The following is an 18,155-nucleotide window of genomic DNA, read 5'->3' as shown; positions in this document are numbered from 1 at the left end:
CGAATAGCTGCTAGCACTCTCGAATGCAGTGCGAGGCAGTGCTCTTGTCACATTTCTACTGAAAAACACGTCGTGCTTCACGTGGGGGGGGAAAGTCAGTTATAACAACATTGCATTGACTTTCTACTGCCTGTAGAGAACAGATGTCTAGTACTTTTGTATTTCCTCCAGGTTTCTGAAGCAGGTAGACGGCCTCTCCTGGCTCACCAAGACGGCCCGTTGAGAATAATGGACGTCAGGCTGTTGGAGTGTCTGGTCCCGCATCATTCCCACCTGTTAGTGTCCAGCACCACTGGCCCACTAGAAAGAGCTGTTTAGCGAGGCAAGCAAGCAGAGGACAGGCTGCCCAGTGCGAGTTCTGTGGGTGACTTTGCTGGAAACAGTACCCTAGAAGTGGGATATTTCTGAAAACCAAGAAACAGGGTGAAGACAGATCTAGAGAAGCAGCTGGAACAATTAAGTCCACAATTAGCTTTGGGGATTTAGAGCTCAGATGGACTGACAGCGAACAGACACTGTTTCGACAGACACCGGCACAGTTTTACTAGGTATTGCGGAATTATTTTTTATCCCTATTTATCAATTTGAAACGTCAGGTAAAAGCCTTTGGAATATATCAATCGATATTGTATATAACGTATACTGACTGATTTATTAAAAAAAAAACATTTTTCTTTAATTTCCGTACACCACGAGAATTACCAGGATAAGCGGATTGAAAATGGATGGATGGGTGAAGGAAGCTTCTATTCATTCTTAGTATTCCAGCCCCTTCAACGTACTCCAAACTAAACTCTGTTGGTTTAATTCAGTTCCCTGTTATCAGCAACCTCCAGGCGGCAGCAGACACCCATGAGTTTAACATTAAGTGTCCGGGGTCTAGGCAGTAAATACCTGTCCGGCTATTTTTCAGCTTATTTCTTCATTTCTCTTTTGCAATAAAATATACATCCCAAATTTCTCTGGGTTTTTTTTTAAACTCACGCCATCACTGTGGCTTTGTTACAGAGGGAATGAAGCGGATTAACTACCACTGCTGGGATCACAATTAACAACCTCAGTGTCGTCGCAGGTGAGTTACAATATTTCGTATTTTCGTGATTTTTAGCCCTTAGTTTCAAAGCTTCGAGTAGCTTTCAAGTGCACAGTAAAGAGTGAGATCGCATTAAGGGAGGGTTTTTTTTAAAAGGAACTGCAATTATAATCATTACGGTAGAGTGGAAAACACTCCCTTCTAAATTCCAATTCCCTGGTGCCGAGTTCCAACTTCAACGGGGTCCAAAGTGGACAATGTGAACCAAAACAGCGTACAGGGAATGCACAGAGTTTATCGCCTGTTAACAATTACTCCTTGTAAGAGCAGCATCTGAGAAGTAAGTTCTATTATATGCTGTTTTGCACAAATATTAACCCGTCGGTTTGGACCTATCGCCTGGTTTGTCTTCAGCGCGCGCCTGAGAAACTGGATATCGACTTTCAGCGATTTAGCGTTCAACTTGCCAGTTACTTTTTAAAAATGTTTCTATAGCCCCGCTATTGTTTCTAGTGGATCAAAATGGATAAATAACTTAAAATACGGGTTGTGCAATGAATATATATATATACCTAGTTGGCCAAATGTGACAACGAGAGCGGTCATTTTTATTTTTGTTTTCAAAACAAGGCGATCCTACGTTATTATTTGGCATGCTTCCAAACCAAGTTTATGTTCCAGCATCGTGGCTTCAAGGAAGTTATTCTAAGCAAAAAAATGCCCATTCATGCGCATAACGTGTGTTTCTTTCCTTCGCTGTCCTGAATCTACTTGTGCGTGTTTACGCTTCGTTTTTTAGTGATCGAGTTGTTTGGGTTGTTTAGGCCTCTAAATGTTGGGAGTTTTGCAAGAGAGCATACAAACACGTCCAAAAATTGCAATCCTCGGTGGCAGTGTCAGATACAATTTCTATGCAATATTTATTTTGAGTCAATTCGTCGTTAGGTGGGAAAGTCGAATTAATATAACGCAGGTCTAAAATCAGCACGACGAGTTTCAGATGCATAGATGTGAACACGACTTTAACATGACAAATGCTGCGTAGTAGACGAAATATGAATGTGAAAATGTTAGAACACGAATTATTACTAGTGCACATTACACGCGGTATCAATACTCATTCAGAGAAGCCCGGATATGAGATAACTGTAGCATTTCAACATTACGTTGTTTTGGATGCGAGTAAAATGTAGCTATAACGCAATAGGAATGGAACCAAATTACAGCACTGCTGAAACAAGTATTTATTTTCCGTCAAGCATTGCTTAGCCAGCTAAAACGTTTCCTGCAACTACAGACACCTCCTAGAGTTTATTAATAATACTGCTTTGTTAACAAATTTGTCAAGTTACTAGAATAGTGCGATTTCAAAATACCAGTATGATCTCATGCACTCTTTGGCTTGTGTTGGGCTATATTCTGCTTCAGTTTTTTTTTACATAGTCCTGGAGAGCTTTGCATTGGCTGAACACGAATAATATCGGAAGTTTCGATAGCCGTGTTTGCTCAAGTTATCTTTTTTTTTTCTAGTTTGCAAACTTTTTGGACCCCTAAGCTGTGTTAAAGACACTTTCTTTGTTCGTTCTTCTGCTTGTTTTGTTTTTATTCTCATGTCCGGTGTATTTTAAACAAATGTATGTCATCTGTAACGATCCAAGAACACTAGGGGAATTGTGTCGCGAGTTTCACTTGGACACGTTTAAACTTATTGGGTAATTTAAGCAGGCCGACAATGCAAATTTTATGTTAGGGTTCGTGTTCTTAACGTTTGAGGCTGACGGTTTGAGATGGTCAGAACTGGTTGAGATCATCATGGGCATTTGGATTTTGAGTTGAGTTGCAGTAGTAGTGGGTGAGGGTTTGATTTCACTGGCTTTGATGATGTGAGGGGTGCGTACTATTTGGATTTGGGATTCCCGACCAGTACGCACTTACTGTGTGTCGTGTATGGTTCCGGTTCAGTAAGAACATGGATTAGTTCAGGGCCTTGTTCTGCAGAACATGGTTTGTAAAGCAAGCCACCAATCATAATGCAAGAAAGCAACATTCACAAAACCTCGTTTCTAATTCATAATTAGCAGCAGAAACACCATTAGTTTCTGCTTTCCTACATGTGTACTCCAGCGTTTGTCATTCTGTATGAGCTGCATGAATTCTGAGAAATCTTTTGCGGGCTTGTTTTGAGCTATGGTTTCATGCTCTCTGAGTTCGTTGATGAGTGTACGATACAGTGCATGATGGGCATGTTTCGGGTGATGCTGAAGTGTGTTTGTGACCCAGGATGGCCACTAAGCTCCTGGACCGACTACGCCGCACGCTGTTCAAGGAGGGGGTAGCCCCAGGAGAGCTGGGCCCTGCAGAGGAATGCCCCGAGAGCTCGGAGCTGGACGATGACACGGACTGCGTCTCCTCGCGCCTCAGTGGGACGCTCAGCTTCGAGGGGGAGAGGGGGCTTGAGTCGGAGGACCTGGGAGAAAATTCCGAACCCGACAGCGATTCCGACTTCCTGGGGGAGTGCACAGAGAATGGATCGGGTACTGCCTGCCCCTGCCCTTAAAAAAAAAAAAATTGAGCTTCGAAGCTTTTCCTCTCATAGGCGTGTTGTATTGGTTGGGTTTGGAAGCTGTAGTTCCTCAGGCCTTAAGCTTAGAAATTCCCAGGGATAATTCAGACCAAATAAGACAAGGAAACAATTGAATGGTTAAAAAAAGTTTTCCAAGATCTCACAAACCTCCTGACCCAGAAGTAAATATTGCTGCTGAAGTAATTGAAAATTCCTGTTTTATTACAAAAATAATGCATTTCATACACAGTAGATATTCGAGAGCTGCAGTTATTTTCACCGATGTGAAGCTTGGTGATATTGCATGACAACTGGCGGAGAGGTTTGAAAAGATGTGCAGCGGTGTCTACTATATGTAAATATACACGACAGAAACATTTTAATTGTAAGAAAAAGGTGTAACGACATCGCTCTGTTTAGTGTATATAAGAAATAACGCTAGATCCTTCACTCAACTGAAGTGTGGATTTGGGGAGATAAAGGACTGCTTTTAGAATGCAGTGTTGTAAGAGACTTGCCTTCAATGTTAACAGTGACAGATACAAGTCATTCAAAATCTTTACTCCCTTTGAATGTTAGCTGAGAAGCATAGTGTGTACATGACTAGATAAACTAGGTATGCTCAAAAGGTAAGATTGAACAGCACAAATGAATAGGCTTTGAACTAATCCCATAATTACTTTATATCTTGGGTTTAACCCTAAGCAGTATTTTCCAGAACAGTAAAGAGAACAACTGGGTTTCACTTCTGTTTCTGAAATGTTGTGAAAGTGTGGTGTTGCCAGTTTCCAAACTAAGAGAATTTCAGAGATGAGTTGTTTGTTTCTCTTGAATTGTAATACAGCAATACTTCTCTTAAAACTGAAGGAGTGGCTCAGAGAAAGATGCATTATGGGAATCGGTGCTTGGGTTCAATGGGGATGTGATCAGAGGAACTTCATTTCTTCTGTAGCAGCAATATGTGAGGGCTTCGTCGAGAAACCGGTAATAGCATTACTCACATTTCTAGCACCTAATATTACAAAAATCCATCTTGCACATAAAACAGTTATATTTTTAAATGACTGTATAGTTACTGAAGAAAACTGCTGCTATGTACAGTATCAGTACATTCAGTCTGTGCCTGCATAGATGAACCACTGTCTCCCCTCTTCCAACTTGGCAGCAGAGGGACACTGATGGGAAGAGCCTACTGTACGTGTTCCAGGCTGTTACCCTGTTATACTGGAATATCAATAAGCTAAACAGGCAAGATCACAGCAAAGCTCTGCTCATGCAGAGGAGTAGCAGAATAGTCGCAAATGGCGCTGACTGTACCGTCGAGTAAACATATGTATCACGCTAGAGTCTTTTTTGGCTGAGAGCTTGCGTGCTGCCTGTCTCACTACTCCCTGTCTTTAGTACCAATGGTATGAGAATGCACATCTACAAGCTGTGCTGAGCGTGGTCTAGTGGCTTCTGCCTGGACTGTATGCGTGTTAAATACTCCCGTCTGCCCATTTTCTAACAGCTGTTGCCAGTTCAGGGTCGCAGGAGGGGCGGAGCCTGTCCTGGCAAGCAGTGGGCTCAAGGCAGGATACACCCTGGATGGGACGTCAGTCCATTGCTGTACATGTGTCTCTGGAAATAATGGCCAGGACAAATGGCGCTGTGGCAATTTAGCACTGAAAGAAGCGGCGCTAAGAGTGGTATTGCTGTACTGCTGTTCTAGTTAAAAACATCATCCCCTGAACTGGATAATTCCATGACATGAAGTTGTGATGGTCAACTCCCATTTCCACACTGGACTTCCTGAAACAGGTGAAAGAGTAGGTCTACAGGTTGTGACCCAGTGTCTCTGTATTGCATATTTCATAAGACTGGCACAAATGACTGACTGGTTTTTATTTCACAGATAGTAGCCCAGTGGGGCCTCAGTCGCTACTGACACAGCAGCTGCAGGAGAGCTGGCGCAGGTCACAGAGCCGGTATATCCCAGAGAAGCTGGTGTTTGAAGTGACTGATGCCAGTGTGGTGCAGGAGGGGACCTCAAAGTATGTGGTGAGTGCGAATGTAGCTATAACTGTGACAGTGCAGTGTTGTCACATGTGACCGAGCAGCGCTGATTGTGTAGTGTGTGAAGGAGGTGGGGGAGTATAAATTAATATGTAATTTTTTGTAAAGACGTGATCTGATAAATGTGGGTTGTTTTGCATTAGAATGTATTATAACCTTTAGCATACAGTTATATGAGTTATTTTAAAACCTGTCTAGTCTATGTCTGCCTAGTCATGAATACTTCATTCTTCTTTTCAGCAGCGCTTTGTAATAGAAGCTGAGTCTACAATTAGAGCAGGTTGTGAACAGGAGTAGTTTTTCCACTAGTGTTTAAACATTTATGCAATGTATCACAAACATCTCTCATAAAAACATATTCCTTGTGTGAAGTATAGCTAAAAGGGATATAGGGACAACTAGAAAGATTCTGGTGATGGCTGGCGCTGATTGCGGTGGTGTCACAGGCCTCTCCACAAGCCTGTGCTGTTAGTGTGCTGAGAAATCGCTTTTGAAGTGCATTGGTTATTGCTCGTTTCCTAGACATCGGACATGCATCCATACAAAATGTGAGTTCTGAGGGTCAGCAAGAGATGCTGTGAAGCCAGGCCTTAGCTAGATCACCCTGCAGATTACATCTGGCAGCCCGCTGAAACTCAGCAGGTGTGAGCCTAGCCAGTACCTGGATGGGAGACCTCCTGGGAAAGCTGAGGCTGCTGCGGGCAGTGGTGTCAGTGGGACCAGTAGGAGGTGCTCACCCTGTGGTCGGCATGGGTCCTAATGCCCCAGTATAGGGACAGGGACACTATACTGTTAAAGGAAAGGTGCCGTCCTTTAGATGAGATGTAAAACTGACATCCTGACACGCTGTGGTCATTAAAAAATTCCTGGGGGTATTCTCAAAAAGAGTAGGGGTGTTACCCTGGTGGTGTCCTGGCCAAATTTCCCCCTGGTCTTTACCAGTCATGGCCTCCTAATAATCCCCATCTATAAACTGGCTTCATCACTCTGCTCTCCACCTCACTGAGAGCTGGTGTGTGGGGAGCGTACTGGATCTGCCGTTGCATCTTCCAGGTGGGGCTGCACACTGGTGGTGGTGGAGGGGATCCCCATTACCTGTGAAGCGGTTTGAGTGGAGTGTCCAGAAAAGCGCTATAGAAGTGTGCGGAATTATTAGTATTCGGCCTGTTGAGCTGGTCTCCTTGTCCGTCCTCAGCTCTACACCATCCATGTGATCAGGTCGGGCATGTTCGACAAGACCCCGGCGGTCATCACCCGCCGCTACAGGGACTTCGAGCAGCTGCACCGGCGGCTGCGGCGGCGCTACGGGGGCGAAATGGAGGGCGTGTCGTTCCCGCGGAAGAAGCTGCGCAGGAACTTCGCGGCGGAGACGATTGCCAAGCGCAGCCGGGCCTTCGAGCAGTACCTGACGCACGTGCACTCGCGCGGGGAGCTGCGGCAGGCCCCCGTCTTCCTCGAGTTCTTCTACCTGGGTGACCTGCTGGCCGGCCAGAGCCTGCTGCGCACCGGCCTGTACCAGGAGGCCCTGGGGTCCTTGGTGAACGCCCTGAGGCTGCAGGAGAAGCTGGGGTTCCAGCCACAGCTGCCGCCGCACAAACCCCGACAGCACGGCCACTGGTTTTTCACCCTGTCCGCCCTGGTTGCCTGCTTCCAGGAGCTGGACCAGCTGGAGGAGGCACAGGAGTACTGCGAGCGGGCGCTGAAGGACCTGGCGCCCTCTCGGGATGCTCTCCAGCAGCAGCAGTTCCACCACCTCCTCATCCCCCTCCTGCAGGCCAACGTCAGGCTCTCGTGGAAGATCTCCAAGGACAAGCGCCAGTGGGAGGCTCTGCTGCAGGAGCTGAGGAACTTGGGGGTGGACGTGAGTAACCAGCCAAGCCTCAAAGAGTACCTGGTAAAGGAGAGCCTGGAGGACTGTGAGAGAGACGCCAGGCCCAAGGTCAAAGGTGATGTGGCCTAGGTCATTTTTATAATCTGGACATATAAAGGGAGTACTGTTCCTAGGATTATTTTTGTGTATACATATTGCATATATTTATAATATATATTTACCTGAACAGATAGTTTGCACAAAGGAAACTGACCTTAGGTCATTGTTTTATGGTTAGACAGGCCTTCAGATTCATTTAAGATTAAAGGTAAGCTGGGATCTGTCTCGAACATTCCCAACTTGCTCTCTGCCCATCAGAAGAAGGGATTTTTGCCCTTTAATGAAACATAAGGGAGGAAAAATAAGGGAAAACGACTGGGGAAAGAGAACACGGACACAGTAATGCACTATTTTAAAAGATGTTGCTAATATATTCCAAATCCTGTCAGATTTCAACTTCCGCCACTTAGTTTACTAATGACAGTTGTTTGATGCCGAGATAAAGTCCTTTGGGAAAGATCATCGTTAGAAGCTCATGTAAGCATAATACTGAAACACAGAAGAAACATTCAGGCCTAAGGATTTAATCAAATACTTGAAACATTTATCAAACAATTCAGAAAGTTCACATTAATTGTACATTTTAGCCCTGTGGCACAGTTGTCTGCAATTTTCAATCCTTTACATTACAAGGTGGGTGGAGCTGAACGGAGGGAGGTCAGTGTTTGGCTGATTGCTGTAAGTCCGTCGTACCATGCCGTGAGATTCCGGAAGGCAGGATCCTGTTCTGTAGTTGTGTACATGGCACACAGGGCAAGCAGAGCTGCCCAGAGCTTGTGCATCACTGAGCGCACTGTAGCCGCTCTGAGTGCGTGCAGTACAGCCCGTCTGTCTGCCACTAGACGCGGCAAGGGAGTTTCCTGGCTCTATCTGCACTTGAGCGACTGTCCGCGCATCCTTTCTGCCACATCCACAGGCGTTGTTTTGCTCTGGAAGGAGAGGTCAGATCAGTGGAGCTTCAGAAGTTCACATGTAAACCTTGATCGTTGCTTCTGGAGCAGCACATATTGAAATCATACCTTCTGTCGCCTCTGTTCTATATAACTCCTAGTCGGGGCCTTTGTTTAGTGCATAGATCAAGATTCTATCTTGGCAGCTGATGGTTAAGCTACTACCAATCCAGATGACCTACAGAGCAGCATCAAGGTGCACTAGACTTAGCTCAGGTTTTTGTGTAGACTTACAACTGACATATTTCATACTGAAGATGGATTCCAAAGTATGTTGACATTTGTGCACAGTATTGAATTAAGACAGATTCATTTGTATGCACTAGTGACCAATAACTTTTCAAGGGAATACTTTAACTATAAGAAAAAGTGTGATTGTGTTGACCACTTAGAACGTCCTAATTTGTATTGAGTTGTGCTGTTTATATGGAGAGATTAGTAATTAGAGATGTGGGCACTGTGTTCACTTTGAATAATTTACCCATTTGTACCAGTGGTTTCAGAGACCATGATTAGTGCTGATTTTGGACTACTTAATGTTATTTTAGGTGAACAAGTCTTGAATGGTTTATTTTGGTTTATAGGCCCAGTTCTATGTCTAAAGTATGTTCATAAATTATTAACATAGACTTTCAAAATAGTCATAAAAATGCAGGATTTATGGCTATAATGAATGTTATGTTCTAATTATTCCCAAACCTATGAACTAAGAAATTAAGGGATTTCTTTATTTTTTGCCCTGCAGCTGTCCTTACATTTACTGACTCTCTGTGTATTTAATTTGTTAAAGGGAACTAAAATCTCCAGGTGAGAAGTGATTTTTTTTTTAATTTAAGCTTTAATCTAAACCTGTTAAAACATTAGACACACATAAGTGACACATTGCACACAGAAGTGAAGGAATGTTCTTAAACACTTATCCAGGTTTAGAGGAGATTACTTGTTGCTTTTTAAATCCACGTGTTCCTTTAATTTCCTTGGATTTGGCACATGCAACCACTATGCAGAAAATGGAAGTTAATGTACTCTGTAGGTATGCTTTTGTAATACATTTAATGTCACACTTGGCTTCTGCAGTCTTTATGCACATGTAAACCACATCAGGATACTCTTCGTGGTTTGAAGGTTATGGGAATGGAAATGTTACTCTCTTATGAGTATTTTTTTAAAACATAATTTAGTCCCCCAACCTTATGCCAGCCTCTCATCAAGACATCGATCAGAGTCATTAAAGGTGTTCCATTTTGTTACTTTAGTAATTTCAGTTAGTCATCCAATTACCCTAATGTACACAGAGAACATAAACTGCTCCAGGAATGTGGCCTTTATATCCTTGTGAATATCTGCTGTGTACAGGCCAGTTACATGGATAATGTGTACTGTGTTTCTGTGCTTTGCCTTTACATATTACGGTATATTGCACAAATCATTTCAATGTAATTTCATTGTTACGCAAACCAAAATACATTTCCGTGATCACTGAATATTCGGAGGTACAGATTTGTAATGGTAGTGTTGAGACATTGTTTCCTAAGGCTAAAAGCATTTCATTGGTGAATTATTTTAATATCACAGGAGCGAGTACCTGTTTTTGGGCCAAGTTTGCAGCCGTTATCTGTGCTTTGCAAGCTACAGTGGCTGTACTGATCCAGTATCCCTTTCATCTTGAAAAAATTTCCCGATAACGTACCTTTTTTACAGTCCTGGTTCTAGACTTATGGTTCTGTAGAAGTTATTTCATTAGAAGAGAAATATTTGGCATACAGTAATGGGTTCTACAATTTCAACTGATTTTAACTGTTATTTGTACTTGGATCTTAATTTTAATTTATTAATGACTTTTAAGTGTAGTATTTCCAAAAAATGTACCCAATGTATTGTTCTGCTTGGTTTAAAATGGTTATTCCTGGTTTTGGAATAATTCCTAATTGGTTTTCAATTAATAATGTGCAGAAACAAGCAGGAATGACGTTGTATTAAACATTTCCATAACAAGTAATAGGTTTATTCCATGCTGAAAAAAAGAAGAAAGAGAACACAACGTTTCGGCCGTGGAGCCTTCTTCAGGTGTCACCTGAAGAAGGCTCCACGGCCGAAACGTTGTGTTCTCTTTCTTCTTTTTTTCAGCATGGAATAAACCTATTACTTGTTCCTTTGCAGCCTACGCATGCTGACGCAGCTACCCACCTGAACTATTTCCATAACAAGTTATCTTTCAGATGCATAGGCTCTTTGTTCAATTCCGCCAGGTCCTCTTAGAAATACCTTTGATTTGGAGATCTGAAAACTAGCACGTGACATTGGGTTCATGCTCATGCAGCCAGGTTGATAGGGAAGCTCACTAACCTCTAAATGTGAGCTGTATCTTTACATTTCCACTATTGGGAGAGTACTTTCATTTAACATTAAGCCCTAAAACTAGAAATATATCTCCTAAAAGGGTAATTCTTTGCACATCCATTGTTTGCTTCCGACAGCAGCCCAACTTTAAAATAATAAATCCGAAAGCAGACCACCAATTGCTAGAATTTTCATGTGGATTGTTTTTCAAGAACCTGGTGCTGAGATCAGTCTATAGTCTTGTATTCTACAATTCATAGACCCAAAAATCAACAAGCTGTCAATTTAGCAAAGTACAGTATGTGAATGGTCTATTAAAAAAAGGGAAAATGTATTATCTTTAGAACTAAGTTTAAGAACTAAGTTTGAGGGCTTAAATGAAAATAGGGAAAAGTATATATGTATATTTAATACTGAAGGCACATTTTAGTTTTGTTTTTTCATGGTTTTGAAATGTGTTGTCAAAACTGATTTTTAACCAATAAAAATGTATTGCACTACATAATTAGTGATTTAGAACCGTTTACTTGAAAATAAATAAAAGCTGAACTGCAGACCTTTTGGAGATGGAAATGACAATGCAAGCTTTTCTGGATGTTGTTCAAAAATACTCAGAAAAGTATTATGAAGTAAATTGGTTTACAGATTCCACTATAAAACATAACTATTGCTTGCCAACACAGATGATGAGTAAGTTCTGCTGAGGCTCACTTTTATAGCAAGGCCATTTATCTTTCCAGATGACATCTTGTTAGAATCTGGTATCGATATTTTACTTTTAAGTTACATCAACAAGCATTTGTAACAAGATGGTAAATCTTCTGTCGCTGTGTGCAGTTAACCTTTGGGAATCTTACAATTATTAAAATACTTAGTAAAAATAGTAAGCAACTGCTGTACTATTAACTTTTTAAAAGCAGCAGCCTATTTCCCAAAAGCTTTTACTGCAGCTAGACACTTTTTCTTGGGTAGTTTGCAGCTTCAGATCAATACACTTTTAAAAGTAGCTTCACCAACACTGAAAACATGTCAGTATAAAGAGGAGCTTTATTATTAGAATGATATTCACGTCTTGACCATTTCTGTCATCAATCCCTAAGCAAAAATGCTTAAGGTAAATAAAAATACAAACAACATTTGACAAATAATAATCTATATCCATATACAGATACAGAGCATTTATTATATACTATATAAATTTATGGACATACGAATGCAGTGTAAAAATAAAGGTTTGTAAGGATTCTGTGTCACTTGTGTTAAAACTTTTTGTACAGTATCTTATGACTGACTGTTAAAACATCCTGAAGTGGTTAGTTCAGTCTTTTTAAGGGATTGATGTTGAACAGGTGAAATCTGCTCATGTGTAGAAACATTTAATGCAGCATCCGCAGAATGTGTAAATGGCAACTGCTTTTAAGTTCTTAACTTTCACAATTGATCTTTTCTAAAATTTTGTCAAAGACATTCCACTTTTTTGTGTATACAGCCGTTTCATATTTACTGTAAACGGCAACAATCTATGCTGTGCAATTCTGGTATGTAGTGTAAGCACTGTGGACTCTGGCTTTTAAACTATGATACTGTATTTACCCCTCTTCTTATCATGCCAGCAATCGGACAGAAACATGCATCATTAACTAGAGTGTGATGTTTCTTGAAAATGCAAAGGAATGCAAAAATTACATTGTGTTGCAGCTGGTACATCTTTTTTTTTCTCCCTATAGCTTGAGCTTTTAAAATATTTTAATGACTAATTGTTCTAAATTAGAGGAATGCCTCAGAAGCGTTTAATGGTTAGATTAATGAGTGCCCATACCAAACCTCTGGAGGTTTATGAGTATTATAGAATAATGATCCTAGCATTATAATATTGCATGGAATTTAAGTAAAAATATTCCAGTGAAGAACTACATTTTCAACATTCTAAGATTCATAAATGTAGCATCTATAACCCTATGATTCATATTGCAGGCCTGTGTTGGATAGTATTTTTTTTTTTACAGAGCTAATGATTATCTTATCAGTAATCACAGGTTACAAATATACATCCATTACATTTGAACAGTTTGATCAAACAACACTTTTTTTGTAAGATAAGATGTGTAAAAAAAACGTCCTTGCACTAAAAAAGGAAGAAAGCCCCATCAGAGTCTTTTAAGACCTGTATGCCACAGTTCTCACAACATTGGTAGTTTTTGTTTTAGGAAAGAACTCGCACAGTAGGAGTATTAGTTAGACTTCATTGCCCATGAGCAGAATACACAGGTTTAACACATCTAACGTCAGACTATTAAGCATTCTCCACTATGCTCTTCAATTTTGTAAACTATGATTTCTTATTTTTAATTTTCATGTACTGCATGTCCCTTGAGAACTTTCTCTAAATTAATGTTTATTAATATATATATATAACATGTCTGTGGGAGAATGATGCCACATCACTCCTGCAGATTACCAGACATTGGTAAGTTCTATGCCACAGTGCATACAGTACAGGCCGCCCATAATGGCTAAGTACCTTACTAAGTGACTTAAGCCCATTACTTTATTAATTATAGTTTAAGTTACTTTTCCTCCCCATATTTTTGCTTTGGACTACGAGGATGGCTATTAGAGCTTTAAAAAAAAAAAGACGACAAGCAAGGATGATATTTCAGGATTAGCGATGCAAATGTCATTTTCAACTTGAAATTTAGACTTCAAATTTAGAACGTTTGTTTTAAAACGTTGTGTAAGGAATGTACTTATTCAGGCGTCCAAGAGGTGGCAGTATAATCTGAGAAGTTTTTTTGCTGACGAGTTGCTGCAGTGATTCTGGGGCTCTTCTCTATAACCAAAACAGTAGGTACAATTACCCAATTTTCCATCGTTTCCATGCATCTTGAGTAACTTTATCTTTTAGGTATCCAAAGTGGCATGTGTACAGCCAAGCCATTTCCTCCGTGCTTAAAAGTTGATCGCCGCAAATTGCCTCAGGCGGTGGTCAGCCTCACGCAGCGATCTCGGGGTTCATTCTGCTTTCCATCTCCGCAGTGCTTCAGGTGAAGCCTGCTGCCTTCAGAAGCTCAGGAATGCTTCCTTCCACAATGTGCCTCCTACAGCTTACTGGGAGTGCCCACCGCTTTGACGCGGAATACTCCCTCCTGCGCACAGGAAGCTGCCAGGACCCCATCTCGCCTCCACAGCCGGCCGTGCACCAGTCCTCTGCTCCCACCTGCACGACAGCGGTGCCACAGCCATCAGCACCAGGAGACAAACCGTCACTCAGGGAGACCTGTGGCTTCCAGGCCTTCGGCTGTGCAAATAAACTCTCAGCCAGGAAAACCCATTTCACAACAAACACGTGATACAAGACACAACATACTCAGACATCAAGCACATCCAGCTTGCACAGCCAGGAAATGAAAAGGCCTAGCTCAAATAGATGATCTTAGGAGCTACAACACTCAAGAGGAGGAAGGAAAACCTGTGGCACTTCTAAGAAGGAGATCTAGCAACCTTGAGAAACTTCAGCAACTCTTGCGTGGGTAAAGTGCTTTTGTTTGTATTTCTGCACTTCTTTTAAAAACCTAAAAAACAAGCATTCAAACCGGGCAAAACCCTGTTTACTTAAAGGCTACAGTAATTCACAGAGGTTAAAGGCCTCACCTGCCCAGGGGCTCTCGCACTCATACAGCATCCACTCGTCGGCGCGGAAGGGGTTGTGAAACCACATGGCATGGTCCAGAGAGGCGGAAAAGCGGACCCTCTGGTTTGGGTAGGGCAGCAGCGCTGTGCCCAGAAAGGAGTAATCTGACACATAGGCCGCCACGCAGCAGTGCAGCTTCATATCATCCTCGCCTGAAACAGCAGCAGAGTCCGGCACACATTACTCTTATTACTCTAGATAGAAACCGCAAAGGACGGGGGAACCTACACGCCACACGGACAGCTAGCTGACAAAAATAAAGGCCGCTGTCGAGAATTTCCCTCCGTTAGCACAATGCTGAAATCCACTTGTAGTAAAAATTAACCTCAGAATCTTATGTGCAACAGATCTGTTGGACTATCAACTCAGCTTATCCAAGCACTCCATTTTTAAAGGTTTGTTTTATTCAAGGATTCCTGTTCTTCTGAAAAGCTCCAATTCATTAAAATGCTTGTGATAGACCATCATCTCTTACGCGTAATCGCTGAAAATGTGTGTTTCAGGCATTTTGCAGTCCTTACCAATATATCCTCTTGCTCGAACCCAGAAGAGGTTTTTTGGCTCCATTGCAACTCGGTGAAAGACATCAGGGGGGTTCACTGGCTTGATCTCAATCGGCACTTCCTCAGCCAGAAAATTATTAAGGCCCTGCTTGGACCTTTCTGCCAGATTTGGATCACTGAAAGTTAAAAATCATAAACATATACCTATAGAGTTGAAGAAACGAGTATTCATATCCCATTAATTAACTCTTAAGAAATATGAGATCTTAACCACAACTTGCCAGGATGAATGAGTGTCTCGTGAGGTGAAATATCACCATCACAAATGTATAGCTGTACAAACACTGTTATATTAATAAAAGTTAAACTTTTTTGATCATGGAGGGCACCATTAATGGTCTATGACCTCAAAAACCATAAATCAATGTTCAAGTCTAAAAGGCATACCTGTTAAATTACTGGAAACATGCGGAGTATTGGTGCTTAGGAGAAATAATTGTTCAACAAAATCTGAGAGGGTGCAGTTCTCTTTAGCGCCACCTGTTGCTTAATGCAAAGTAGTAGCTCACAGTAGGGACAAAGCCAACCTGTAGGGGTGTCACCCTGGTGTCCTGGCCAAATTATGACCTCCTAATAATCTAATAATCCCCATCTATGAATTGTCTTCATCACTCTCACGGAGAGCTGGTGTGTGGTGATAGTATACTGGTGCACTATGGCTGCCATCGCATCATCCAGGTGAGGCTGCACATCGGAGGTGGTGGAGGGGAGTCCCCATTACCTGTGCAGCACTTTGAGTGGAGTCTCCAGAAAAGCGCTATATGAGTGTAAGGAATTGTTATTTATTACTACTTTGGAGTGTCGGTACTCAGGAGTACCAGGAAGCAGATGTACTGTGATGGATTCAGATAGCTCACACGTGCTTGATCATGCTTGTGTCTGATCACGGACCTGGTCGTGACAGACGCACGATGCACTCCAAACTGCTCGAGTGTGGAGATTCCATGTGCGTCTTACCACACCTGCTCGTGCTCATTCTTTACAGAGGCATGCCTCCACCACGACCGAGGGAGGGCAGAGTCCGTGAGTACCTTAGGTATTTCTGAGCGAGCTCCTCGGCAGTCAGCAGTTCTTCTGGAGGAGGTACAGCAGGCATAGTGAACTGATGCTGCACAGGGCTTGGCTGGAACATCTGGAACGAGGCCTGAAAGATGAGAATGGGCTTGCCATGCTGGATGGCCTTCACAGACCGCACAGAGAAGCTCCGCCCGTCCCGCGTCCTGTCCACCTGATACAGCACCGGCAGCTTCGGGTCTCCTGTGAACACAAGGGCAACAGGGAACGTTCAGGTAAGTGGGTTGTGCTCCATGTTGTGCCACAAACCCCACCTGCAGGCAAACACATTCATTTCAGTCTGGACTATATTTCACTTGCCATACAAGTACTGTATCATGTTACTGGAATAAACCAAGAACACTTATATTTACTGCACAAGTTGCATTTAACAAAGCAATCTTGAATAACAACTGCTACTGCTTAGCATTCCTCCAAGGAGGAGGGGGAGGAGGTAAAATATAGAGAAAAGGTCTGCTTTTTGTGTACCGTATTACTGCTGTAAGCAACACAGCAACAGGAAAACTTCAGGTGCAAGAATATTCTTATTTTAGCTCTAAAGCTGTGGTAATTCACCTGTCTCGGTGCCTGAAACCCACATTTTATGTCGAACAGGAGCTCCTGCAAAGTGCCCAGCTGCACAGATGTGGGTTGTGGCATTCAGCTGTGACTGTGGGCTTTCGCACTATAGCCAACAGAAGAAGGCTAACAGTGGTTCTGCCAGGCTGCCAAGGTCTTTTGGCAAAGTACTGTGCTCCCCTATGGAGCTATTACTATTTTGGTTTTTTAAATAAGATTTTTTTCAATTATCTGGAATGCAACACGTTTTTACTATGATAAGTAACTTTATAATGATCGTTGTAATTGAAGTTTATTGCAGTTCCCTATACACAGTTACACAATACACACTTGGAAAATGTTCCGAATATCCAGCTAGCTTCAAGGTTAGCAGAACTAGTTATTTAAAACAAAGCACCAGATGCATCCCAACATAACTCTTACCTGCTCGTACGAAGTAGCAGTGGAGGGAATGGGCAAAGACGTTCTCGTTAACCGACTTGGCTGCTGCTACCAGCGCCTGTCCAATAATCTGACCCCCAAAAAGCCGCTGGGTGCGGGGCACCCAATGGTGTTCCCCCCTGAGGAAAACAGGACGTTAACATAAGACGCCAACGACAACAGCAATTATACGTGCGGTAAAATGTAATCATTGAATGCATGGGAAAGCAGAGAAGAGAAAACTAGAGTTCAATCTTTGACCGTAACATCGAGTTTGCTTATTCGGTAAACTTCCCACGTAAGCAAACATGTTTTTAGGACCGGTCTGACTTTCTGGAGCGAGAACGGTAACCAGTGTCGATGCTCGGCTACTGCACCTGTACAGGTCTGAATCGAGTTTCTCCAGGTTCAAAACACTTGTGACTAAGACGCTGCGGAGGTCCCGCTTCTCATCGCGGTGGTCACCCTTCCTGTTGTCTTCGAGATCGCTCTCTGTAACAGATGCGCCCTGCGCAGGCGAGGACACGGCGGGGCTGTCTCGTCTCCTTTCCTCGCTGCCCTCACTCCGCTCAGCCGGAGCCATATTGACACACAGCCGGTGTCACGTGCAGACGCGAACGTCACTGCTTTCAGTGGACACGTGCTCCGAGACGTTGCGCTCAGATTCATTTCATTGCAATCGGTATTAGTTGCTGCTGCGTCCATACCATTAAAAGGTTTTTCCAAATTTAATTGTATTCTAACAACATAGCACATTAAAAATAAGATACCAGTTACACGGGGTATAAATCCAACTCTCCGCGTTGACTGCCTCAAAGGAAATAAAAATCAGACTGGCGAAAAATAGTATTAGTTTGTCTTGAGCTATATTTTATTCACTGTTACATTGCACCGCGAAAATTCAGCCCATAGTGGTTTAAGCAGTTAATCCAAGACTTCTTGTATATTCGTGGATTTATCTGAACATTCTATTCCGAG

At 42.5% G+C, this 18,155-nt stretch overlaps 2 protein-coding genes across 2 annotated transcripts; one reads left to right on the top strand and one right to left on the bottom strand.

Annotated features, from left to right (window-relative positions):
• Window positions 1-1,273: 1,273 nt before the first annotated feature.
• snx21 (sorting nexin family member 21) lies at window positions 1,274-11,450 on the top strand. The gene is made up of 4 exons (XM_088937091.1): window positions 1,274-1,373; window positions 3,314-3,567; window positions 5,491-5,636; window positions 6,847-11,450. Exons 2-4 carry the CDS (start codon window positions 3,315-3,317, stop codon window positions 7,609-7,611), a joined length of 1,164 nt encoding a protein of 387 aa, XP_088793217.1. The 5' UTR covers window positions 1,274-1,373; window position 3,314; the 3' UTR covers window positions 7,612-11,450.
• A 453-nt stretch (window positions 11,451-11,903) lies between these two features.
• Window positions 11,904-17,778, bottom strand: acot8 (acyl-CoA thioesterase 8). Its single transcript, XM_088937116.1, has 6 exons — window positions 17,555-17,778; window positions 17,181-17,317; window positions 16,157-16,382; window positions 15,084-15,241; window positions 14,523-14,714; window positions 11,904-14,088 (listed from the first exon to the last, which is right to left on the bottom strand). The coding sequence occupies exons 1-6, from the start codon at window positions 17,758-17,760 to the stop codon at window positions 13,970-13,972; spliced, it is 1,038 nt and encodes a 345-aa protein (XP_088793242.1). The 5' UTR covers window positions 17,761-17,778; the 3' UTR covers window positions 11,904-13,969.
• Window positions 17,779-18,155: the final 377 nt, after the last annotated feature.

This window comes from Atractosteus spatula, chromosome 19, assembly GCF_055471065.1.
Source record: "Atractosteus spatula isolate fAtrSpa1 chromosome 19, fAtrSpa1.hap1, whole genome shotgun sequence".
Taxonomy (NCBI): domain Eukaryota; kingdom Metazoa; phylum Chordata; class Actinopteri; order Semionotiformes; family Lepisosteidae; genus Atractosteus; species Atractosteus spatula.
This window is presented reverse-complemented; position numbering and strand designations above follow the sequence as displayed.